At 36.6% G+C, this 27,792-nt stretch overlaps 1 protein-coding gene across 1 annotated transcript; it reads left to right on the top strand.

The window, feature by feature from the left end:
• Positions 1-10,447: 10,447 nt before the first annotated feature.
• On the top strand, positions 10,448-12,250 carry LOC109147060. Its single transcript, XM_019294697.1, has one exon. The coding sequence runs from the start codon at positions 10,448-10,450 to the stop codon at positions 12,248-12,250; it is 1,803 nt and encodes a 600-aa protein (XP_019150242.1).
• Positions 12,251-27,792: the final 15,542 nt, after the last annotated feature.

The raw sequence follows: 27,792 nt of genomic DNA, 5'->3' as shown, positions 1-27,792 counted from the left end.
CTTCATCTTCTTCTCCATTCTCTCCGGCCGACCTCAAGAAGGAAGAAGAATCTCAAACAACTTCAAACTCTTCAATACACATTCCAAATCATATACACAAAATCATTCTACCCACAAATACCCACTACTCAACACCAAAATCTCACCCAAAAACCATCTAGAACACACAACCCAATCCCCTCAACTTTTCGGACTTCCATTACCGAAAAACTCATCTTCTCACCAATCTCACTCAAATCAAGTTCAAAGCTCATGGATAGTGATCAAATTCAAAAGGAGACGGAGACCATCACTGCTAGAGGGAGGAAGAGGCCGAGCCGAGTACTAAGTGGCATGATCCTCGACACCAATGGGTTCAACATTCAAGCTCAAGACAAATCTTTGGGGGTAAAAATTATCAACTCTTTAGAATCTTGTGGGTTGCTTAATTTTTGCACCTATAGACATGTTGGATTTCATAGGGATGAAGTGATCGAATTCCATTTGAATGCTAAACTTGAAGAAAATTCGGTCACCTCTAGTGTGAAAGGTGTTGATGTGGCTATCACCGTAGATGATTTTTGGAGAGTTTTTCATTTTGAGGAGTCAGACTTACGAGTCGAAACTCATGAGTTTGATTTGGATGCCACATGGGCCGAAGTTCGCGATGCCAACGCACCGCTTGCACCGAAAATAAACGGCAATAAAAAGGACTTGAAAAAGGAGTATGGACTCTTGTTAGACATCATTCATAAATGCATTGAGTCTAGATATAATTGTCGTGATAAATTATCAAGAGAAAAACTAATGATTATGAGTGTGATCATAAACAATGTTAGTGTTGATTGGGGAGTGTTTTTGTATGAAAAGCTACGGGATCATGTTGACAAAGCCAAGCCCTTGGTAAATGGTTGGTTTCAACAAGAAGTGGGTTATGGATTTGTTATTGGAGAAATCTTGAGGAGTAAAGCCATACCCCTGTCCAAAGCCAAAATAATCCAAAACCATAGCTATCTCTTTCGGCCTAGCTCATCCGAAACCATAGCCCCCACAATACCCAAGCCTACCCGAAAAAGAAAAACCTCTAACCCATCCCTAGCTCTAAGACCCTTTATCCGTGAACCAAGCAATGAGGGATCAAACACCCTCGCAATAAGATCCAATGAAGAAACATCTAGCCACCCAATAACCAACCAACCCGCAACCTTGCCAAAATCCAAACCCTTTTGTCCTTAACCTTCCCGTGCCGGTTGAAAATGTTGAATATGGGAGTGATGATGATGTACCTATTGTTGGAGTTGACAGTGTACTGCTTGCCGAAATTGAAAGAGCCAAATCTTGGAGATTGTGGAGATTATCCGATCATAAGGCATTAGCCGATTCTATTGGGACAAATTCATAACTTGAAGAAGAATTTGCATTGAGTTGGCTTGGAACCCGAAATCTTGCAAAAGCCACACGGTTATCTTTTATCAAAACTTATTTTGCGCTCAAGGCTACACAAAGGAAAAGAACTGAAAGAGGTGTAATAGTTGAAGCCGCATCGGATGCACCAATTGGCGAATTTGATCCAAATGATATTCGCCGGGCCACTATTAATTCAATGAAGGAAATTCGAAGGGCCACCGGATAAGGATCAACGACAAGAGTTGATGATGGAGGATTGCCGGAGTTAGACCCGTACCCTGCCACCTTTGGAGATGAAAATTTGAGCTATGAGTCTTGCTTTCCTCATCCCGCAACGGAGATCACGGGATCGATTCAAGAAAATGTGAGTGTCCCGAGCCACCAAATATCCTTGAACTTGGATGAAGCAAGCAACTTGCCGAGTTTGCCAACTAGATGTGAGCTATATGATCAAGACAATCCGAGAAATCGCACCACTTTGATGCTTTGCTACAACAATGAGGAGGCCGAGCCAAATCTAGCCGACACTATTATTTCCACTGCTCAAGATGATTTCATTCACTCTATGCCGAATCCAACACCTCCAACTCAACCCGAAACATCGTTCAATGTTCAATCTTTACGGGAGGAAATTGTGGGAGATGTTAAATTGATTATTCAAGAGTCCACAGGAGGGTTGAATACCAAGATTGACGCCATGGACAACAAGCTTGATGATTATCATAAGACTATGTTTGATCATGCTATGCAACTGTTCAATAGGCAAGGACTCTTGAAGAATGAGATTGATACGGCTAAGGATGAGTTGAAAAATGAAATATTGAAGTTTTTTGTTGAAATGGGCAAGTTGGGCACCGAGACAATTTCAAGACTTAAGTTCTTGGAACAACAAATGAAGGGCCTCCTACAACAAACTCATATCAACATGGATCTTCTTGATGGTGTTCGAAAACACCAAAACACTTCCTCGGAGAGCTTTCAACGATTTATCAATGCTTCCAAAAAGGGGGAAGGTTTAGCAAGTCATTTTGTGCCTCAAGCTTATGCACACGCACCACAGTCGAGAGGACCATTGGTGGAACTCATGCGATCGACAACAACACCAAAAGGTCGAAGTGGACAAGGCCGTGGGAGCATGATTGACTATCTAAGAGGTACATGTCCTAGTTCGAGCTCAACCCTGCATGATGTTTTGCTACCCACGCCGAATGCACCATTGCCGAAGCCAATTGCCACAAGAATGCAAAAATTACAAGAGCTTCAAACCGAGTTCAGACATCGGAGTGAACAAATGTGTGATGGCCGATCCTTTGATGAGTGCATTACTTGGCACGAAGCCGGCGTGTTGAGAGGAGAAAGCATAAGAGAAGCCTATGGCTACTACGTCATTGGACAAGTGACTGCTCCGTACCAAAATAAGAGCTACGACAATGACTTCAAGAAGCTACGAGCGCACATCAACGCAAAATTAAGAGGGAGGTAAAAACTGTTTGGCACATCTCATAATTTTTGGTGTATATGTTATTTAGCTAGCACTTTATATTTTGGTACGTTATTGCTATGCTAAATGGGTTAACTTTGCATGCCTAAAATTGGTACCGTACTATTAAGTCTTATCTAGCTTAATCTTATTTTAATTGTGTTTAGTATGTCTCAAGATTTTAATTTGGACCTAGAATTAATATGTAACGTGTATAAATGAGAAGATAAAACTTAGGGGGAAGAAAAATTCAAGATAAAAAGAAAAATACAAAATCCCACGATCAAAGTCTCATGTATACATTTAGGATTGTCCAATTAAAAATGTCTAAGTCTCAATTTTTGTTAAACCCGTCAAATTAGCTAGTCGAAATAAAAGCAATTAAAAGAAATTATTTTTCAAAAATTGACAAAGCCAAAATGACTTGGGTATAAGTTTCGGCATCATCAAAAAGGGGGAAATTGTTAGGAATAAAATGTAAATTTTGATGAGCCGAATGTAATTTTTGAAGAATCAAGTAGTCCCGAATTTTATTCTATTTGAGTCAATTTGAGTCTACATAGTATGGTGCACCCATATCATGCAACCCATGTGCAAGTTTGGAAGATCATAATTTATTTGAAGAAAGTTAAGCGGGATTATAGGTTAACACAATTATAATGCGGATATATCACCAAGAACCATGCTAGAAGAGTTGGATGATATGCGTGTAAACTATGCCAAATGATCTTAAGTTCAAATCTCAAGTTAAGCATTTTTACCTTAATTGGGAGACTAAGGAGCACCGTATGGGAGACTAAGGAAACCGTATTGGAGACTAAGCAACCATGCGAATGGGAGACTAAGCAAAGCAACCATGCGAATGGGGGCGAAGCAAAGCAACCACGCGAAATAGGAGACTAAGCAAAAAGGGAGACTAACCAAGTTGAATGCACAAGTCTCACAAAAGCCATGCACCTAATGATGGAACACACCAAGTAAGGTGGACCAATCTCAAAATCGAAACAGAGCATCTCACCATGAACAACAATGAAGTTTTTACAAAGGTTCCAATATATCATTTTACATGGATCATGAAGAATAAAATAAACTTCTGAACATCAACCTTTTTACGGTGGAACCGGAGACGCTCGAAGAAGGCTGATTCACGGAGATATTGCTTCATACTCAAGCAAGAATCAGCAGATAAATTATTTGATCAACTTGACATGTCAGAACATTTATGAATGACAAGAAATGTTGATCAACGGGCAAATAACTTTTCAGATCAAGTTGACAACATTATTTTGATCAACTACATACGAAGATGGACGATCGAGATTGAAAGTTGATCAACGGGAAAATAGCTTTCATTGGCTATAAATTTCCCAAGCAAACTTGAAGACAAACACACTTGAACAAGAGCTGAATACGAAAAACAACGAAGAATATCCAATCAATCATCAAGTGATACATTGAGCTATATACGATAGAATTCAAGTCTGAGTGAGCGAAATATTTTATTTCTTTGTAAACTTCTCTACTGAGTGTAGAAAGATGGTGGAGTAACTAGAGAGAGTGAAAAACCCTGGTTGAGTGTAGCTTTGTGCGTAGCACTCGTTGTAAAGGGCAGAGTAACAAGGGGATCGGAGCTTGTGAAAACCCTGTGAGAGCGTAGCTTTGTGCGTAGTTCTCGTGCTGTAGGAGTACAACTTGGTGCGAAGTACTCGGGAAGGCGGAGTTACAAGAGGAGCTTGCGAAAAACCTTGGAGGAGTGTAACTTTGTGCGAAGCACAAGGAGAAGTGTCGGTGGACACTTATTCACTATTGTATTTGGGTGATCGAAGAATAGTGAATTTCCTCCTTGAAGTGAAAGAAGAAGAGTGGAGTAGGAGAATTACACCATCTCCGAACCACTATAAATCTCTCTCTCTCTCTCTCTCTTTACTCTCTGCTCATATATTTTGTGCATGCTTATTCTAACTACGAACTAACCCAATTACGATTTATCGCATATCTTTATCTGTCTGGGTTTAATAGTTCCCACTTTTGCATGCAAGCCAAACTTTGCGTACATCATCTTTGAACCATATAAAATGTTTATAACGTGTTGCATGTTTAGAATCTCTCTTTGAGCACCGCACTAATTAAGCATAACACTTTGCCGCTACCTATTCTGCTGCACACTCTAAGTTGTTTATCTTGTTGATGCTTGTTACTTAGAGTTGAAATTACCAAAGTGTTATTTGCCTTGTGTGTTTTGCAAAAGAAGTTAAAAAGTTAGAGAAGTCTATTCATAATTATAAAGTTATATGTTCATAATTATAAAGTTATATGTTCATAATTATAAAGTTATATGTTAATAATTATAAAATTATATATTCATAATTTTTAAACTTTATTAATAATTATTAAATCTCTATATTCATAATTATGTTCACAAATCTATGTTCATAATTATAAAATTATATCTTCTTAATTTTTGAACTATTGTATTACGAATAGGAATTTTAATGTAGAATTATAGTACAAATAGGGAAGTAGGAAACAATATATTCTATTAGGAATTGTATTACACTATTTTATAATCTTAGAATAGGAATTTTAATCTAGAATTAATAGTATGAATAGAGAAGTAGAAAAACAATATATTTTATTACGAAGCGAGATTTTTTAGGATTCAAGATTTTGTTTATATATATATATATATATATATATATATATATATATATATATATATATATATATGATAAATGACAGGAATGTGTAGAGGGGGGAGAGAAATGACAAAAATGTGTGCTGACTTTTTTTTGGACAAAAATATGCAAAACTCACTTACCACTTGCGTTTTTGGTTGTGTCCCGTCGTATTTTTTTTTTCGTTATTTTCGTAAAACGCAAAGGTGACTTGCGTTTTTCGTATTGTATACCGTAAACGCATCTGCCAAATGCGTTTTCATGTGACGTATGGAATACGTTAAACGCATTTGGTAGATGCATTTTACGTATAATCGAAAAAAATACGTAAAACGCAAGTCCGAAATGCGGACTGTTTACCGGCGATCTATCTTGACAAGCCTAAAAGCATCAATTGATAGAGCCTTCAAAGAAACTCACAGAAATCGCATAGAAGGTTGCTGCTGCGGCATCTGCTGGCTTGGCTTCGCCGTGAGCGGTGGCTGGTCCGGCAAAACGGCCGCCGCCGATGCACCTCCGCCACCGAACCCTGTAAAATCCAGCTGCCTCGCCAGCTTCTTTGCCGGGAAATCCACAGCCGAAGAAGCCACCTCCATTTCAGCCTTTTTTGGAGGGAAATCTCCTCCCTCACTTGTTGTTCCCATTCAAAAATCAAAACCAGAAAAAATTAAGCCTAATTCTTCTTTTTTTATCCTACAAGAACGAAACTTTCCCCTCCAACAATCACAGCCTTCAGAACTCGAACCATTCAGATTCTAAATCGTTCTAGAAACTCCATTAAATTAAAAAAAAAAAAAAAAAAAAAAAAAACTCGTCATCAAGCGCAGCTCAGATTCAAAAAACAAATTCCAAAACTCGATCTTTACCGGCACAAAGACGCACACACTAAGGCTTATGCAAATCTGTGGGCGGAAAGATAAAAAGAAAGAGATTTTTGGAAGAAGAATGAAGGAGAAAAAGAGATTGAGAGCGAGTAGGCATCTTCTTGCTCTCTCTGTTTTTGAAATTCAATTTCATCCTACTCTCAGCATTGGACGGTGCGATTGCGCTTCATGTCCGCATGTGGTAATTGCGTTTTGTGCTTCGCCGTTCTTCGCGATCGCCGGAAATTGCCGGTACAAAAAATAAAAAAAAAACGCAACTTGCTCTTGCGTTTTGCGTATTATACGCAAAACCCAAGAGTAAGTTGCGTTTCTGCCTATACCGTATCATCCAGAAAACGCAATTACGTAATGTGTTTTACGTATACAAATACGTAAACGCAACCAAGTCTTGCGTTTTACGAAAATAACGAAAAAAAAATACGCCGGGACACAACCAAAAACGCAAGTGGTAAGTGAGTTTTGCATATTTTTTTCAAAAAAAAAAAGACGACACACTTTGGGAATTTTTCTTGTTTGACTACACATTCCAGTCATTTATCCTATATATATATATATATATATATATATATATATATATATATATATATATATATATATATATATATATAACTTTAAAGTTTTGTTTTTTTTTTTTATAAATATATTAATAGTTTTAGCGGGTTTAAACATGTTTCGTGTGATATCGTGTTGACACGACACAAAATCTATTAACAAAATGTGTCTATCGTGATAACCTATTAACCAATGTTTCAAAAATCGCGCCTAGGCGTCGCTCGGCCGCCGCGAGGAAGGTCGGAATCAGCCTCCTCCGCGGCCGCCTAGACCGCCTAGCCGGCTGAACAGTCCGATTTATTTATTTATTTATGTATTTATTTATTTATTTTAGGGTTAAAAACTTTGCGAAGACATAACTTTTGACTCGATCGTTGTCCGTTTTGGACAATATTTTCTTTCAAATCGCGTATTTTTTCGAGATCTATACACCGCAAACAACCGAAGAAGGTTTGGCCCTTTAATTTCTCTAAAAAATGCTTCTTTTGCCCTTAATTTTAATTTTTTTTTATGTATTTAGATGGTTTAACAATATTTTAAACTACTTTATAGCCACTTAAATAAATAGTTTGCGCTTAAATAAATAGTTTCAACAATATTTTAAACTACCTTATGTTTTATTAGTGAATTTTTATAATTTTTAATTTTTTTTTTTTTTTTTTACATTTAAAAAAAAATGTTTTACAACCTTGCTATTAACAAATCTTGTTCGTGTTCGTGTTAAAAATTTGAACTCGTTAACCTTAACGTGTCGTGTTCGGATTTAGCATTATCGTATTCATGTCATTATCGTGTTAACCCGTTAACGAACCCGTATACACGAATTGTCAGGTCTACTTGTATGGTCTTCTGTTAGATTTTAATATTTTATGTTAGTTGGCCATCAAATACAAGGATAAAGTTGTCTTTTCAAGTTATTTTCAATTGAATCAGTTATGTTAAACACTTAAACTCGAAATGCGAGTCAAAATCCCCAAATTTCATGGTCAATGAATATTGTGTTGCTCATCGTTCTTTTTCACAAGCCCTAGTCGGAAACGAGACTTGATCTTTGGAGTGTTTAGAGACATGGGTTCACAACGTATGGTAAAGAGGTTGAATCGAGTTGTCGAAGGCCGGTAAGTTTCTATTTGTTTTTCCTTCCCCTTCTCGTTAGTCATATAGGACTGTGAATAGGGATGGTTTTTACTTTGAAATGAATGGTTTTTTTATATGCTTAGTTGATGATTGTGAAATGTACGGTTTATGTTTTGTTGTTACTGGGTGGACAATTTATGTATGTTTGATGTTTTTTTTTTTTATTTTCATTTTTATTACTGATGATTGTGAAATGTGTTACTGGGTAAACACAGAGTTGGGGACCACTTCTTTCGTTAAACTTGCCTCCTCAATGGTGGACAAACCAGTACAATTTGAACACTAAATTATAAATTGTGCATATTGATTTCTTTATTCTGTAGCATATTTGTGTTTTTGTTGGGGATCACTTGTGATACTTGTGAATTTGCTGTGTTTGTATTTTTAACCGATGTTAGTCCTATCATTGATAGTTTTATGCTTAAACTAAGGCATGCGATCAGGAGAGGATTAAGCAAAGTAATCCCCCTATGTATATTGGTGGGTTTAGACATTCATTTAACGGTATGGACTATTATGAATAGGGAATGACTTCTTTAAAGGATAGTCTAGAAGAACTAGGGTATAATATGGTTGAAACTTTAAGATTTTTTGTGGTGACTGAAAAAGGTTTGAATAAGTTGCATACTGATTTGGATGTTTGGAGTTTAGTTAATAATGTTGTTAGGCCTAAAGACATTTAAATATGGGTTATAAAAGCCTGGATTGTGTTATGCTGTGCAACTGTGTGCACCATGCAAGATGCACACAGTTCCAATTCATAATTTCTAAACTATAGATTCATAAAATCTATAGTGTAGATTCATAATTTCTAAACCGTAGATTCATAATTTAAATACAGTAGATTCATAATTTCTATACAGTAGATTCATAATTTCTATACTGCAGATTCATGATATTCTGTACTGTAGATTCATAATTTCTAAACTGTATAGTTATCAAATTATGAACACATAATTCTGTGTTTTGTGAATACAGAGTTCAACAATTGGGAATATGAACATAGAAAATTATGAACATAGAGTTCTGTAATTGTGAATATAGAGTTCAATAATTATGAATATGAAGTTCAAAAATTATGAATATATAGCTTTATAATTACGAACATATAGTTCAACAATTATGAACATAGAACATTGTGCACCATGCATGGTGTACACGGTTGCACAGCATAATTTGCCGTTGACCAAGAGGAAGGTGAAGATGATGGCAAATTTTATGTGGACCATGGTGTATGTAGCAGTGTGTTCCATGAAGTATCATTTTAATTACACATCAGTTTCATTTGACAATATTGCTCCGTTTTCAAGTTTCATTTTCCACACACACTAGTTTCATTATAGCAATACTAAAGTATCATTTTAATTCTACTACAGTCTCATTTAACAATATATATTGCATGAGCTCTATTTTGTATTTTCATTTTTCCCACATACTAGTTTAATTATAGTAATATTACAGTACCATTTTAATTACACTCTAGGTTCATTTGACAATGTATGTTAGTTATTGTATGACTCTAAATTTTAGTTTCATTTTCCATACACACTAGTTTCATTATAACAACACTAAAGTATCATTTTAGTTATATTATAGTTTCATTTGACAATATACATTGTTGAATGAGCTCTGTTTTTTTTTTTTTTTAGTTTTATTTTCTACACACACTAGTTTCATCATAGCAACACTGAAGTATCATTTTAATTCTACTACAGTTTCATTTGACGACCATGATCCACCTAACAACTGGAAGATGATAGTGCCAACAGGGTTGGGGGTGAAGATGATACTACCATAATGTTTGAAAATGATATTGATGAAGTGTATGTGCAATCTGTGAATGAGGAGTCTGTGTATGTAGTTGTTGACTTAGAATTTGAGAGGTACATAGATGTTGATGTAGAGTATAGAGGTGTTATTGGATTTGAATGAAGAAACTGTCACTCAAACTGTAAATACAAATGAGGTAGTTAACATTTTTTTACGAAGGGAATTTGAATGGATATGACAATGAGGGAGTTTGTTAATTTGCATATATTGCTCTATCTGCAAGAGCCAAGGGCATAACATAAGAAAATGTCCCAAAGACCCACTAATAGAATTGTTAATTATCAAAATAAGTAGTGTTTGTTATATAGACTTGTTGTTAAAGTGGGTAGTATTGTCTTTTCACACCCTTTCCTTTTCTGTTAATTCCGGTTGTACCAGAACATATAAGGAAGTCTTCTTCCTTCCTTCTCTGTATCTTCTTCATTCAATTGTTCCACAATCAATGAAACTACTCAGTTCTACTTTCCATCTCAGCTCAGACTAGCTCATGCCAAACTTTCATCATGGTATCAGAGCGACGTCCTAGCTATGCCGCGGTGGTTACAGAGAATAACGTAGCCGGCGGAGAGAATCTGGCCGGACAATCTTCGAATCCAGCAAATCAAAGTCCGTTCGATCAAGCTCCAACTCAGCGGAATGATGAATTCGACGATCCGCTATATTTGCACATCACCGAGAATCCGAATTTGGTTCTCGTATCTCCTCCGTTATCCGAACACAACTATGCTTCATGGAGTAGGTCGATGAAGATAGCCCTAGAGGTGAAGAACAAATTTGGCTTTGCTAATGGATCTATTCCAAATCCAAGGGAGAATGATCCAAGGTATGCAGTGTGGAGGAGATGTAACACGATAGTTTGCTCGTGGATTCTGAAATCTCTAAGTTCGAGCATTGCGGAGACTGTTCTATACTATGAAGTTGTAGCGGATATCTGGAAAGCTCTCAAGAATAGGTATACACAAGCAGATCCTCACAGAATTGCGGAGTTACAGAATCAAATCTACCGAAACATGCAAGGTAATTTGACTGTTAATGAGTATTTTACAAAGTGTACTGCCTTGTGGGAGAAGTTGAATGCTATGAGGCCTATATTACTCTGTGAATGTCCTCCTAGATGTACTTGCAATCTCCTTACTAAAATGCAGAAAGAGAGAGCTGATGATAGAGTCATTAGGTTTCTAGATGGTCTCAATGATGACTTTGAAACAATAAAGTCAGGGGTGCTTATAATGGATCCTATCCCAGACATGGAAAAAGTCCTTAATATGGCTTTAAAACTAGAGAGGAAACTCAATGGTTCCATTGCTCAAAGGAGCAATGATTTGGTCCAGTCTAATGCTGTTCAAAATGGTCAGAATCTAGTTTTGGGAGATCAAAGTCTTGTTGATGTTTCAGATTCAAATAATAGAAAGAGGTTTGGGAATGGTGTAGGTAAGAATGTGCCTAAATGCACCTATTGTGGTATGAACGGGCACACAGTTGAAAAATGTTATAAAAAACATGGATTTCCACCTGGATGGATACCAGGCTACAAATCCAAGAACATGCAGAATCAAGAGATTCAGCAATCTGCAAATTCCTCTACAAGCCAGATTGGGGATATAGGACTATCAGCTGATCGGTTTCAGAGGTTGCTGGCCTTTATGCAAAATCAAAACCAGAGTCAGGTTTCCACTAATCTAGCCTCAACGAATGCTGCTACGAAGATGGACAGTTCAGGGATGAGGCCTACCTTCAAGTCCACTCCTGATGATCTCAATGAAGGTAGCCTTGTTTCTAATCTTTTTGATAATACTGCTGTTAGGCCTAGCTTATGGATTATTGATTCAGGGGCAACTGATTATATTATCTGTTCCCTAGAATACTTTGAAAAGTGTGAGGCAGTACATGGGGTTCTTGTGAAATTACCTAATGGAGAAACAGTTAGTGTTAGTCATGTGGGAGAAATCAGACTGCATGAGAATATGTTGCTGAAAAATGTGTTATGCATTCCTTCATTCACTTTCAACATAATTTCTGCCAGTAAGTTGACTAAGCAGTTTTCATATAAGCTTGTTTTGGATGCTAATTCTTGTCACATCCAGGGCTTTCATGGGAAGATGTGTGGTTTTGCTAGGGAAAAGGATGGATTATACCTGTTGATAGATCCTCCAACCAGAAGAAAGAAGCACTGTGTAGATGAGATTACTAGAGCTCAGTGTAATGGCTTATCTTTACAGTTGTGGCATAATAGATTAGGGCACTTCTCTATGAATAAGATGTCTTTTTTAGATGGAATAAAGCATGAGCAGTTTTCAAAATCATAAAAATTTGCTTGTGATGCATGCCATTTTGCTAAGCATAAGAGATCAATGTTTCCTATAAGTAGCTCTAAAACTGATAATTGTTTTGATCTAATGCACATGGATGTTTGGGGTCCCTTTGCCATTGCCTCTCCAAAGGGGGAACACTATTTTCTAACTATTGTGGATGATCATAGCAGATTCACTTGGTTACATCTTATGAAAAATAAGTCAGAAGTTGCAGTGCTCTTTCAAAGATTCTATCACTATGTTCTTAATCAATTTTCTGTGAGCATTAAGGCAGTAAGAACAGACAATGGAAGGGAATTTTTGATGGACTCCTTTTGCAGTGAGAAGGGAATTGTTCATCAAAAGTCATGTGCCTACACACCCCAGCAAAATGGAGTTGTTGAGAGAAAACATCAACACATATTAAATGTAGCTAGAGCTATAAGGTTCCAATCTGGCCTTCCAATGAATTTTTGGGGACATTGTGTTCTCCATGCCTGCTACCTTATAAACAGACTGCCAACCCCAATAGTTGATGATAAGAGTCCCTTTGAGGTTCTTTTTGGAAAAATCCCAAGGTATGATCATCTGAAAATTTTTGGATGTTTGTGTTATGCTGCTACAACTTCACAGGGAAGAAATAAAATGCAATCAAGAGCCAGAAAGTGCATTTTTTTGGGAGTTCCTGCTAATATAAAGGGCTACCTATTGTATGACATTGTTAACCAAGATGTCTTTGTGTGTAGAGATGTTCAGTTTTATGAACAGGTGTATCCCTTCCAGGAAGAGAAGAAAAATTCTAGTACTAATGCCAATCAACCTGAGAATGAAGAAGTTGAAGAGGATGATTCTTTGCTGAATTGCCCTTCAAATAATACAAGAAGCATCCCCCCTGGTCCTTCACAGAGAACTAATGATTCTGTTAGCACTGAGAGAAATAATACCACTTTTAATGGTGATGATGTTACACCATACAGTCTTGACAGATCAGAAAATGATTCTGCCTTACAGCCAGCCAATGAAGTTATCAATGAGAATGGGGTTGAGGACACCATGGTCCTGCATGATGTGAGCAACAGTCAACCACAACACAGGAGGTCTCTGAGAGTAAAGACTGTTCCTGCTAAGCTTCTTGATTATTATTGTCAGACATTGGCCAAAGACAATACTACCCCCTTTAACAAGAACAAGTCTATATAACAAACACTACTTATTTTACAGTTTATTGCATCTTCATATTCATAATTTCCAACTTCTTTTGTGTTATAGGCAAATTGCAACTGTATTGCCAGTGGTGGCAGAAGATGTGGTTGTGGCAGAGGAGATTCTTGTTATCACTCGACCTCCTCTAGAAGAGTATTTGGATATTCCATGTAATACAAAGCTAATTTGTTTATGTTGCCACACTTTCTTTACTAATATGTGTATATAATTCATACAATATAATATTGTAGAACAAATGTATTGACCATAACAAATGGAGATGAACCAAGGACAAACAAGTGGTGGGGATGAACCAATATCAACAGACAACAGTGGGAGTGACACAATACAATGGGAGGAGGGAAGATACTTCCAAGAAAAATATTTAACTAGAGTATCAAACAACTTTAAATCAAAGTTTCATGGGAAAGATAAAGCTCCAATCAACCTTGACTTCCTCACAGTAATCCTTGAGCCACGATATTTTCCTCCAGTGGTCCCACTTTTCGCCATTGAAGACTTCTCCGCACCTCCATCACCAAATCCACCATGCGGTGAGTGAAAACATGGTTTTCCAATTTCTTCCATGCATGAGTTGTCTGAACGCTTCCCTTGATATTATCAGTTAACCACTGGTCGAAGGTCAGTCCCTCCAGGCGTCTAGCCTCATTGAAAGGGATTAATGCACGCCAAACCTGCTTCGCCTGTTTGCAATTATTAATTTAGAGTAAAAATTATTATTATACGATTGATAATTATATACTAGATTTAAGAATCAAAAGTGGTAAACATTATTTTTTTATACTATAGCCCATCTCGTTTTTTTAAATGAATGATTTTTTAACTTTGTTAAAGAGATGGACTAGATTTATAACTTAGAAATAATTCAAGAATCAAAAGTGGTAAACATTATTTTTTTTAAAAAAAAAATAAAGTTGTTTGATTTGATGTTGTAAGAGTTTTTTTTGCACTTTCGGTCCCACGACTATAGTTGCACTATCAGGATTGATCCGCGACTTTCAAACTTTACAATTTCAGTCCACGACTATTGTTTTTGTTGCAAAAATGATCCTTCCGACCAATTTTCCGTCAAAATCTCACCAAAGAAAAATTTCTCATTTCAAGTAGGGATAAAACAGACATTTACATTGACTTTGCAATCTCGGACCATTGTTGGCCTCTTATTTTGACCAAAGTGCGAAAAAAAAAAAAAAAAAAAAAAACCAATTGCTAGAGACGAACCCTAATCTGCTCCCATCTCATCAACCCATCTGTGAACAAGAGGAGAACATCGATTGTCATCTTCAACATGCCATCCATTGCCAATCTTCATCTTCTTTATTTTGAAGAAAAACATAATGGCTTTATCGATTGTCATTTTCAAACCCAACTTTCCGTCTCTGGCAATTGTTTTTTTTTTTGTTTGATTTTTTCGCAGTTTGGTCAGAATAAGAGGTCAACAGCCGTCCGAGATCGCAAGTGTTGGTCCCGGTAGGCTCGAATGAGAGTCTAGAAGGGGGGGGGGGGGTGAATAGACTCTAATCGATTTTTCAAAGTAACTCCTTTCGGAGCTATGCACAACGGAAATTACGTTTCGTCTTAGATACACTTTGCATACTTTCGTTGGGAAAATTTAGCGTTTGGTCAATATGTTATACAATGCACGAAAGTAATAAAGCAGTAAGTGAGAGATATGGAGAGAGAGATTTTATAGTGGTTCGGCTGTTAACGAAGCATACTCCACTCTTCTTTCACAACTCGTGAAAGGGTTTGCACTATCACTCCTAGTACAAACTACTTCAAGCTGGCTTCCTTGATCACTAAGCCGGACAGCCACTTGAAAGGTTTTTCAACTCCTCGAGTTTACTCCGCCTCTATCAACTCCTTCCTAAGTTGAGATGTTGGAAAGATAATATGATGTTTCTCCAACAGGTTGAAGCCTTGTCTTGACGTCTGGATTGATCTTCTCTTGAGAAATTACAAGACTGCTTCGAGTTGTGAAGTATGGAGATAGATATGTCTTTGAAAAACTTCACAAAATCACTGGTTATGAAAAACTTTGGTAGATGAGACTGCTTGAAGAGCTTTTCTTTGAATTGTATGAGTGAATTAACCAGCACCTTCTTTAATAGTGAAGAGAGGTATTTATAGGTGAAAAAATCCATTCGTTGGAGGGAGATGTAGATTTCAAACCTAATAACCAGTGTGTATTAACCAGTGGGCATCAAGCATTTAATGCACTTGTACTGTGTAGGCGTTGGAGCCAAAAGTTTTATGACTTTTGTCCTTATTCTCTAACAAGATGGTACAAGTATTTTAATGCTTCTTGTCTTTTGTGAAGATCATTTCTAGGACACTCTTTGTCCGAATGATTTGCCCATCTGAGTCATAGACAACATTCTCATTGCTTTACTTAAATGAAGGTTGTCTTTTACAAGTCTGTCTTTGAGTTGTTCACTTAGAGATATTGGTCGAAAGATTGACTTTATCTTTCGTCCTTTCTCTTAGACGAGAGATCCTTTTTGTCAAATGAAGTCTATCTGAGACTTGCTCAATCAATCTTTCGCCACAAATAAGAGGCTAATACCACGCAGGTGCATATTCGAATAACCACATAATCATTATAAAACACATATGCACATATATCAACACAGGCGAACCACATTTACGAGTGGATGCAAGCATTTAGTATGTAGTGTAGCATGTCGCGAGCCAAATGCTACATATATAGGATCTATACCTAATCATTGTGCTAAACAGACTATACCAAATTCTCGCGATTACAAAATAACAAGCCTAACACGTACGATAATTAACTATTTATATGTGGTACCTGCAAGTTAGCATGCCTATATGTATAAAGTCGTAATTATGCTAAATATACAATTTCTTAAGTCTATAGGTATGAATGCATGTGAACATATTTCAAATCTTAAGTAATAAATAGTCCTATGGAATCACACAGCACATATACGTATTATTCATCATGTTAAACTAGTGCATAATTAACAAATAAATTCACGTACTCAACATTGCGGCATAACCAAACAATTGTCATATAAATTCAGGAAGGTCATAAATCATATAACAATTACTCGAACTAATAAAAGATCGATTTCCAATAAAAAGATCTTTACGTAACCAATTAGGAGAAAGGTTCTTGTTTCTTATGGGGTAAATAACTTTGGGGAGACAATAGAATTAGGACCTTTATTCTGCACATCATGAATAATGATGGATAATCACATAACGAGTATTTACATATATACTAACGTTTAGCACATACGGAATATTTCACCGGATTTCATAGACGAATACTTTATGTCTATTTCGTATGCCGTGAATACAGAGGTGTTATACACGATTGATCATAGCATACTAAGTATACAAGTATTGGCACGTATATGCAGATTGCTTGCAATTAATAATATTGTATATATGCATAGTGGAATGCTTTATAACATACAGTTTTGTCTAACATGCTTTATGTATACCGGAATGTGTGTAAGTATGCATTTCAACACAAACATGCGAGCTATCTGATTTGACACACAATACATACACAATGAAAATATAAATCTCCACCTACAATTTGAACATGCAATTCGCATACAAATATTCTTTAATATTTACGAGTGAAATAACCTAGGTTCACAAATACTAAAAGATTATCTTTGAGAAATCTTGACAGAATTTGATCACACAAGCAATTAGGAAAATCAGTTTTATCTCGGGGTGAATAAATTTTAGGTAGGCATAAATCTTACCTCTAGAAGCCTAGAATGCCTAAACAACTTAGAATTGAAGACCCTTGATTGCTAATTCCTGAATCAATTGATGACCTGGCGATGAGGCTAAAGTTTTTAATTATTTAGGGAAGGTAGGAGTGGTAACAGAGAGATTATGCGAGGGGGAAATGTAGAATTAGGGTTATCTCAGGATATGTGTATGTATATATATATGAGTAATGTAATTTATAATATTTCAGGGTTTGGATACGCTAAGTGCAAACTTATAGATACATATAAGATTATCATAGCTAGGGTACATGTGTATTATTTGGGGTTAGAGATATTATTGTATATAATATGACCGTAACAATTTATATAAATATGTATGAATAATGGAGGATGTTCTATAGGCTCACAATTATATATATATATATATATATATATATATATATATATATATATATATATAAAAGCATACTACATATGCGTGTAAGTGTAACATATGAATGTAATTGGGATTACTACATACTTTAGGAACGTGTGTACATATATATATAAAAGCATACTACATATGCGTGTAAGTGTAACATATGAATGTAATTACATTCATATGTTACACTTACACGCATATGTAGTATGCTTTTATATATATATATATATATATATATATATATATATATATATATATATATAGTAGAAGTTTAGGGGAATATATTTAGAATAGTAGGGATATACCTATTTATGTATAAATGTTTGTTCAGGTGGTCTTTATCTTAGTGGTCAAGGGTATTAAACAAGGCATTGGAAGCTTGTGGTCCACCATGCAACCTGGACCAAAGTCTAGAAGGATAGTTTTAAAATAGTTTGGGGGGGGGGGGGGGGGTGGGAAGGGGTGGGTCAAGATGGATTTCTTTCAAAAATAGTTTTGAAGTGACCACTTGGTTTAAGTTTCACAGATTTCTCCCGATTTCTCTTAGATTGTCTTCTTGGTCAAAACTTGGTGCATATATGTATAACTATGTATACGTGTATTAGAACTATGAGTATAGTATTGGGCCCAACATGAAATAGGGTTTATGACGATATTAGGTAATAGAGTTAGGGGACAAGGATTACTATGTACCGTACACATATATGATCCTACGTACCTATGCATTTATCTATTATATATATATATATATATATATATATATATATATATATATATATATATACATATATATATATATAATTAGGAAAGAATCCAACCTTCATGTTCAAGTATAGATTGTTATTCACATATTAAACACATAAGGAATCATCCAAGAAGAGATACACGCGCACAATGGATCAATAAAACGAGAAGTCAAGAAAACATACTGTACCAGTGGGCACGGTTGGGCGATCGACCGCCTATCAAGGTCCCACTGGAACATGATAGTGGGCACGTGGTGGGAGGTCGACCTCCTGCCAAGGTCCCACTGGAACGTGACTGTGAAGAAGGAATCACTTCGGGAAAAGTCCCAAGAATGCACAAATTCAAGTCCAAAGAATTCCACACTCATATGAACAACAAAAGGGACTTGAATACATGTAAACATCAAAGAATAACATTATTATGATATCAACAAGGAATACGGAAGACTTAAACGAAAGTTTCAAGACATCATAAGGATCACACATCACATTCCTCCCCTCTTAGAGAATAAAGCTACGTTTCCCACAAGCTATAAGTAAGTTAACTATCAAAATAATTAAACAATCACAATTAAGAAAAGTGAGCAATTATCGGTCAAATAAGGTCGTCAATTGCAAGTTCCAAAATATTCCATCAAATAACAAATATCCAAATAATGCATATTAATCAAATAATTAAGCAATAATATGCAAGTCCTCAGCCAGTATATGAATGAAATAATTAGGAAAATAACCCAACTTTCATGCTTAAGCAAATAACCAAGTCCGGTATGTAAGAAACAGAATCAATAGCATGTCAAGGTAAGTTATTAATAATCAAGGAATGATAGGTGACAAAGCATGTAAAAGTATGCAAGGATATCACAACTTTGGAGCAAGCGTAGAAAGCAAAGAACAAGTATAGGGAACTTAACAGAAAGCGATAAATAAACTCATAGTCTCACCGCGTGTCCTAAGATTCTTATATCCTAAGAACTTAAGCACCTAGAGTTCAAGCTTAATGTCCTAAAGTCTTGTCTTAAGGGCCTTATCCTAGGGTTGAACTTAGGCTCTGATACCAATTGTAACACCCCTAAATTTCAAGTTATTTAAAACCTATAAAATAAAGGCTAATCTTTTATTTATTCCCAAACAGAGCATAAACTAGACATAGTAGTCGGGGTTATATGCCACATCTGAGCTGGAGAGCTCATATGCACAGGCTAAACTAACTAACAAAGCATAAACCATAACTATTACCCAAATACAAATCAAGGCACGCATGCCATCTCATCCAGGCTAGAACTACCTAAACTAAGTCCACGAATCCACTAGCGCGCTTCAAAGCTACTCACTGTCCCTGAAAAACATTCGGTGTAACAACCGTCAGCGAATAATGCTGGTAACCCACTCCAACGCGTTAAGTACAATATAGGTAGATATAAGAAACTCATTTTGAAATTGGAATACATGTATAATTACGAGACTCTAGTCTAAATCCAAGATCAAGACTCAAGGCAAATTAACAGACTCAATATCATAGAATAATAATAAGAACTAATATGCGTCCTAAATGTGCAATGCAAGACATAACAGACAGATAATCATGCAAATAACGAGTAGAGGCAACTAAGGCATTCAATACAATCAATTAGCAAGTAGTCAACAAAGCACACAATTCATCCTTCAACCTTATACCAAGTTCCAACCTTGTAGCTCCCCTCTGTCCTTATATCAGTTCCAACCTATACCTCCAGGCCACCCTTATATCCCCACCCCTTATGCCTCCGGGCAACTACATTCCCCCACTGACGAACCACCTTTCAACCACCAACATATCATGATGGTGCCGCAGTGTCATTCAATGATTCGCACCTCTAGTGCCAATACCAAGGGGTTAGCGCATATAGCTCTATCATGACACCGCAACACTTATAACCTGACCCATGCCTAAAGCAAGCAAGTCGAAGGTGGGTGTGTGCCTTTAACACAGTCACCGTTATAGCCTGTACCTTTAGTACAATGACCAAACACAAGTGGTGCCAACCGCCAACAGTTTATTTTCCACCAATCACATTCTCATCATCATCATTATCATCATCATCAGTCACACTGGTCATTGCGCAATGACCACAGTACTCATTATCATCCAATAAATCAACACATAATCATATAACAAGCAAGACACAACATCAATGAGACGTATCACACATAAAATCCTAGAACGATGCCTAAAACAGCAAACGAGACTCATACACGACTTAACGGGGTACAACAGGACACGGGGAAACATCAAACGGGAAATAACACCACGAACCACGCCGGGATTCCAGCGGGTAGGTGGCGGGTGGAGGACCACCCGCCAGCCACCCGCCGGTGGCCGGTCACCATTCCAGCGGGTGGCCGGCGGACATACCACCGCCCGACTGCTGCCCGCTGGAACAGTGTTGCCGGCAGCGGATAGGTGGCGGGTGGTCAGTCCCCCCCACTGATACGCAGGAAACTTTTGGCTCCGGGATCTCTCGTGGAACCCGAAACCATGTCCAAACACATAACGAAAACACCACGTATTCAAGTAACGACATTAGACCCAGAATCACACCAAATATATACCCTAACACGATTTCTAAACATGCCAAGACTTAACATAAATCATATAACGATCCAGGGATATCTGGAATCACAAGAATATCAAGAAATCTATATGCAAGTCCTAAACACAAGTCCTAGGCTAGACTCAATACCCGATCATGCAAAATCCCACCCAAATATATCAAGAATATCATAATACGAAATCCATGTTATAACCCTAGGGCTCTAGACATAATCAAAATACAAGGTCGTTCATATAATTAGTCATAGTATCAAGAACATCAAGATTAACACATAAACATCAAGATTATAACATAAACACTACGATTATCACATAAACACAATATAAACCCTAGGCAAAGCTCTATCAAGACTCAAGCACAAAATCATATAACAAAGGAGCCAATGAATAAGATATAGCAAGGAAAATAGGTTTTGTTGAGACATGGGTTACCTCTTAGCCTTAATTAATCCTCCCTTGGCTATTAAGGTTCTTCCCTAAGATTTCCATCCGATTGATCTCCCTAGGCTTGGTGGTGGGGAATCTGTTGGGAATAGTTTCGTGTAATATAACTATGGGTGGTAAGGTTCTAATTGATTTCTAACCCCCTATTTATAGAATCAGGAATCCTAATCAGAATCTGAATAGTATATATGGGTGGTAAGGGTTCTAATTGATTTCTAACCCCCTACTTTCTTTATCCCTAACAGATATATAGGTCTAGGATTCCTAAATAGAATCTGACTAGTAATAAGTCTACTCTCTTTATTCCTAATAGGCTTGAGACTCTAGTTTAGGCAAGGGTCCACTGTCCATGGTGGACCACATTAATTAATTAGAGGGAATCCTAACTAAATTAAATCCTTTTTAATTATTTTTAACGAAATAAATTAAATAATTAATCCAGGATTAAAGTCCGTAACACGGGGTGTTACAGGTACCACAGTTGAGCCTCACCAATCATGTGGTGTGCTGCCAGAGGAACACGTTCATGGTCTGGTGTGTCATCATGGCGAAATGAAGACTCACAACAAAGTAGCCAAACCATAGGGTCTTCCTCGCCTGAAAACAAAGGGAATTTTACCTTGGGATAGCGGGAAAAATGGTAGGAGTGATCCCCTATGTCTGCCACAGTAGATATCCCATCGGTTTGAAGGGCAGAAACAGTGTTCTCCGCCTGGACAGGTTGTTTACCATGGCTGGTGAGTAGCTGTTGGACTAGTTTCTCCAATCTGGCAAGAGAACCTGTCTGGGTGTGAGAGGATGCGGATACGGAGGCGACAGTAGTTGTCAAATTTTCAATTTTGTCATGCTGTAATTCCAAAGCTTTGACAGATTTCTGCAAAGCTTTGATGGCTGAATTGATGTTCAAATCTGTACCCATGACGTTGGCAACGGGAACCAAATGATATGTTTCAATAGTTAGACTACGCGTCACGGGTCTATGGTTAACGAAAGAAGAAGGTTTACCTATGGTGGCTGGATATAGAATATGAGAGGAGAAGTTGGAGGAAGAAACTTCCTTTTGATTTTATTCAATTTTCAACTTAACTTGACAGATTAATATTCTCCCATATATATTGGAGTTACAACCAAATATATAAGGAAATAATACTCTAAAAACTGTTAAACTAAATATGAAGGAAATCCTTAAATAAAAAGGAAACAATATAACTAAACTAGTAAACGAAACAATATAACTAATTTGATCTTTAGGTAGAGTGAACCAGTTGGGTAGCAGGATCTGTAATGTATCATTATACCCCTCCTGGAGATCAAGCTTGTCCTCAAGCTTGAAGCAGGTGACAACGTTCAAGTTGAATTCAAGTGATTCCATCGCGTGCGTTCATCTCCGTGGATGCAAGCCAAGCAGGGGGTTCTTCACCATCCTCTAATGTCCACAACATAAAATGGTGGCGGCATTTATGACCTGGAAAAAATCGCTCATCACAATTATAATACAATTTTTTGGCATCCCTCTCGGGCTTTTCCGCTGGGGATTAGAATTTATACGGAGGTCGAGGTGATTTGGTGTGGTTGGTTGGTTGTTGTGGGGTTAATGAGACACGGGTAGAGGGCAGGGGTGTGGTAGGGTGTGGGTCATTCTTTGCCGTTTTGGCAGGTAGAAGGTCTAAGATGTGACATTTCCGGTAGAAGTCACGGGTTGTATTAATGGCTTCGTTTAGAAAACTAGGTTTGGTCCTTTCTACATCAATCCAAAGTACCTCGTCCAGACCACCGGTAAAAAGATCAACTCGTTGGGCTGGGAGCACTGTGCCTGCACGTGCAAGGTAAACTTGAAAGTCTGTGACATAACTATCAACGTGCCTGCTGGTCTGAATGAGCAGCTTCAGTTAACCTAGTGGATTAATGCTTCGAGGTGGCCCATAACTCAAACAACACTCTTCCTTAAACGATGCCCAGGAAGCAAATGGTGACATCGCAGTTTCATAATGGTGCCACAGTTGGGCCTCGCCAATCATGTGGTGTGCTGCCAGAGGAACACGTTCATGGTCTGGTGTGTCAGCATGCAAAATGAAGACTCACAACAAAGTAGCCGAACCATAGGGTCTTCCTCGCCCGAAAACAAAGGGAATTTGACCTTGAGATAGCGGGAAAAACGGTAGGAGTGATCCCCTATGTCTGCAACAGTAGATATCCCTTCAGTTTGAAGGGCAGAAACAGAGTTCTCCTCCTGGACAGGTTGTTTACCATGGCTGGTGAGTAGCTGTTGGACCAGTTTCTCCAATCTGGCAAGAGAAGCTGCCTGGGTGTGAGAGGATGCGGATAAGGAGGCGACAGTAGTTGTCAAATTTTCAATTTTGTCATGCTGTAATTCCAAAGCTTTGACAGATTTCTGCAAAGCTTTGATGGCTGATTCGATGTTCAAATCAGTACCCATGACGTCGGCAACGGGAACCAAATGTTATGTTTCAATAGTTAGACTACGCATCACGGGTCTATGGTTAACGGAAGAAGAAGGTTTACCTATGGTGGCTGGATATAGAATAAGAGAGGAGAAGTGGGAGGAAGAAACTTCCTTTTTATTTTATTCAATTTCCAACTTAACTTGACAGATTAATATTCTCCCATATATATTGGAGTTACAACCAAAGATACAAGGAAATAATATTCTAAAAACTGCTAAACTAAATATGAAGGAAATCCTTAAATAAAAAGGAAACATATAACTAAACTAGTAAAGGAAACAATATAACTAATTTGATCTTTAGGTAGTGTGAACCAGTTGGGTAGCAGGATCTGTAATGTATCAGTATATATGTGATATGGCAATATAATATCATAATTCAAAATTGAAATTTCTTTTATAACTTTAGATTCATGATGTTATAGAAATTTCTAGTACATACCCACAATTGTAAATGACCTTTTTGATAACGTTAATTTTTATGTAGCTATCAAAGACTTGTCCGAAAGAATTATCAGTAAAATTGTTCTTTCATAATATTGATCTATGTACACGCCGTGCTGATGATCTAACTGACGGAGTAATGTCCATGAATACCCTTCTTCCAATTCATTCTTTAATCCTATCAATGTTTTCTCCAGTTTCACAGAAACCTTATTTGCAACAAAAACATATACAAAATATATCATTAAAATCTTAATTTTAGACCACAAAACATTTGTAATTACTGTTCAATACAACTTATTTGACCTTATGATACAAGAATGCAAACATTTTAATTTGCCCACATCTGACAATAGACTTATCTTTTTGTAGAATCTACATACACACAGATGCATGTGTGCGCACAAAAGAAAATAATATATGTACTTCTATGAAGTATAACTACTGCCACATGTATAAATTTTATTGCTTAAAGACAAATGAATGATTGACTAAAAACAATATAATGGTCCAATTTATTGTTTAAATCAGTCAAAGGATGACACCTCACCATGTAGGTAGAAGATGTAGTAGAAAGTAGGGGTAGTCGGTTAGATATTACTCGTGAACAAAATGTAAAATGTAAAAATGAATACATATACACACACACACACACACACACACACATATATATATATATATATATATATATATATATGTATATATATATATATATATATATATATATGTGTGTGTGTGTGTGTGTGTGTGTCTGTGTGTGTGTGTTCAAATGAAGATCAGACCTAGCTTCCCGTGCGGATTACACCATTAGGTATGCACAAATGCACATCACTGTGTTCTAAAATGCACAAGAATAAAATGCACAAATGCACCACACTCCAAAAATGCAATGCACCTAATGGTATTTTTGAACACTTTGTAGTGCATTTATGTATACCTAATGTTACGTGGCCGCACGACCACACCAGAAGCATTGTCCATATGGAAACCTGACTATATATATACATATATATATATATATATATATATATATATATATATATATGTAAGCTCACCTCTATGCAATTCTGGTCATAGTATGTAAAGAGCATGAGAGACCATGTTTAGATCAAATTCTCTTTCTTCTAACCCTTGACAGCACTTCAAATGATCTGTTCAATAACAATGAAATTCTGATTAACTTATAATTTTTTTTCCACAATTTTGGTAATGAGAGTAAATCAAAAGATGAAGAGGCGGCGGCGGAACCCACATCGATGGATATAAAGAGGATGCTAGGGCTGGATGACTTGGGTGGCTGAAACGGCGCTGCCGATTGAGGAGGGCATTGCTGCGTTCCCGTGTTCCCACCTTGCCGGAAAACTACTGGCTGGACATTGAATTCCTTTGCCATCAGCTATAGATCTTCAAATATCAATGCTAACAAAAATCGAAATTGAGTTAAAATCGTTCTAGGAATGTGAAAATACAGTTAAATTAAGGGGATTTCCGACCCAATTTTGAAAGTATATATAAAGCAAATGGAAGAAGAAGATTTCGTCGCTGCCAGCCTCTCGTTGTCACACCCTCAAATCGCCGCTCAGCCGTCACGCAGTCACGCTCAGTTCTCTGGATCCAGATGAACCTTCGAAGGTGACTCATTTCTATCCATTGCTTGCAATTCCTTCTTTATGTTTCACGATTCAAGTATCATTTTCGTGATTCAGCTCAGCAAACCCTTGGATTTGTTGCCTGGTTTATTTTTCTGCAAACCCTAGAATTTGGGGGCAGTGGCTATTGAATTAGACCGTCGGCCAAATCCGACAGCGACTTCATCTCTATCTCCTCTTCTGCCTTCACGTCATGCAGCGCCAGAACCTCGACCACCGTCTTAAGGATGCTTTTGGGATGATGATATCCATGGATTATCTCATCTGAAATCCTCGTCGCCTAAGTCGAAGCTGGTAGATTTCGTCGCATTGGGGATCGCCGACGCCATGGACAAGAGGCCAGCGTTGGAGAAGAGACCAACGAAGATGACATGAGTATTTACATTATTGTCCTTCATTTAGACGGTGGCTTCACGGTCAAAGATTCGGATGACGAAATCTAGTAGAAATTTTAAAGTTGAGGGCTTAATTTGGTAGGAATGATAGTCGAGAACCAAATTGGTAGTTTTGCAATAGTCAGATGACCAAATCGGTTATTAACTCTTAAAAGAAATTAAACATACACATATTATGTCAATAATTAATCGAAATTAAAGATACACATTATTTTATTAAGAATAATATATATATACTCCTTAATTACCATAATTATTAAGATTACATGGACGTCATAATTAGCATAGTATTAATTAAGAATAATATATACTCCTTAATTACCATATAGTAATCATAATAAAACGGCCTCATTTTTATTGGAATTAATGATAAATTTTCCTACCCATATAGAAAATTAACAGTCGTTATATCGTGGACCGCGGTGCATGTGCACAACGGTCAAAACGGCGCCGTTTCTTTAAGTAAAGAAACGGCGCGCCGTTAGTTTTAACGGAGCGTGCATTTTATATATGTTAAATACCAACTAACACTACAGTATATCTAAACCGACACTGCCTCACGTATTATTTTTATATTATCAAATGAAACTGCAGTTATATCAAAATGATATTGTAGTTGTGGTGAAATGAAACTGCAGTGTATATAAAATGAAACTGAATAACAGTTCACATATTTGAGTGTATATTGTACAATGAAGCTGTAATTATATCAAAATAATCATGTAGTCAGGGACGGAGGTACCTTATGGGGTAGGGGGGCCCTGAACCCCCCCCCCCCCACCCACCCCTACCTTCACCCTAAATTTTTTTGTAAATATGTATGTATATATCGATATAGTAGGGATAAAATACACTTTTGGCCCCCTCTAATTTTTTTTTTTTAAATAATCTATTATGTTTATATTAAATGAACTCAAAATATATATGTTTATAAATTTCAAATTCATTAAATAAAAAGAATTAAATCAAATAATTAAGTGACCATTTTTCTTTATTATCTTATTTCTTTTATCAAGATTTTAATAATGAATGGCATCAAGTATACATTTTAATTTAAAAAAAAAATCTCCAAATTTGAGATATATATGCTTTGGTTTTATTAGTTATATATGTTGATTAATAATTAGTGAGTTATTGTGTGTTTTAATTATTTATTTACATTTTTAAGATGTACATTTGTTAGTTTAAATTATTAGTTTTTAAATTGACAAAAATTAATATTAATTATTTAATTCGTCTTGGTTTTTGTCTTTATCTCTCAAATTTTGAAATATTCAATTAACCAGTAAAATGAATATAAGTTAATTACGAAAAAATTTGGTGAAAAAAAAATTGACAACTTTTTATTTGATGTTAAGTGATAATCTATATTTTAAATAAATGTTGTTGTTATTGTTATTATTATATTTTGTGTTATGTGAAACATTTCTAAAGTAATGATCGATCGTAGTCATATAA

Source organism: Ipomoea nil, unplaced genomic scaffold (genome assembly GCF_001879475.1).
Source record: "Ipomoea nil cultivar Tokyo-kokei standard unplaced genomic scaffold, Asagao_1.1 scaffold1971, whole genome shotgun sequence".
In the NCBI taxonomy this organism is placed as follows: Eukaryota; Viridiplantae; Streptophyta; class Magnoliopsida; order Solanales; family Convolvulaceae; genus Ipomoea; species Ipomoea nil.
Note: the sequence above shows the minus strand (reverse complement) of the source record. Positions and strands in the feature narration are given on the sequence as shown.

Excerpts from the sequence above, each read along its gene's own strand:
- LOC109147060 (XM_019294697.1), top strand. The coding sequence starts at position 10,448 with ATGGTATCAGAGCGACGTCCTAGCTATGCCGCGGTGGTTACAGAGAAT.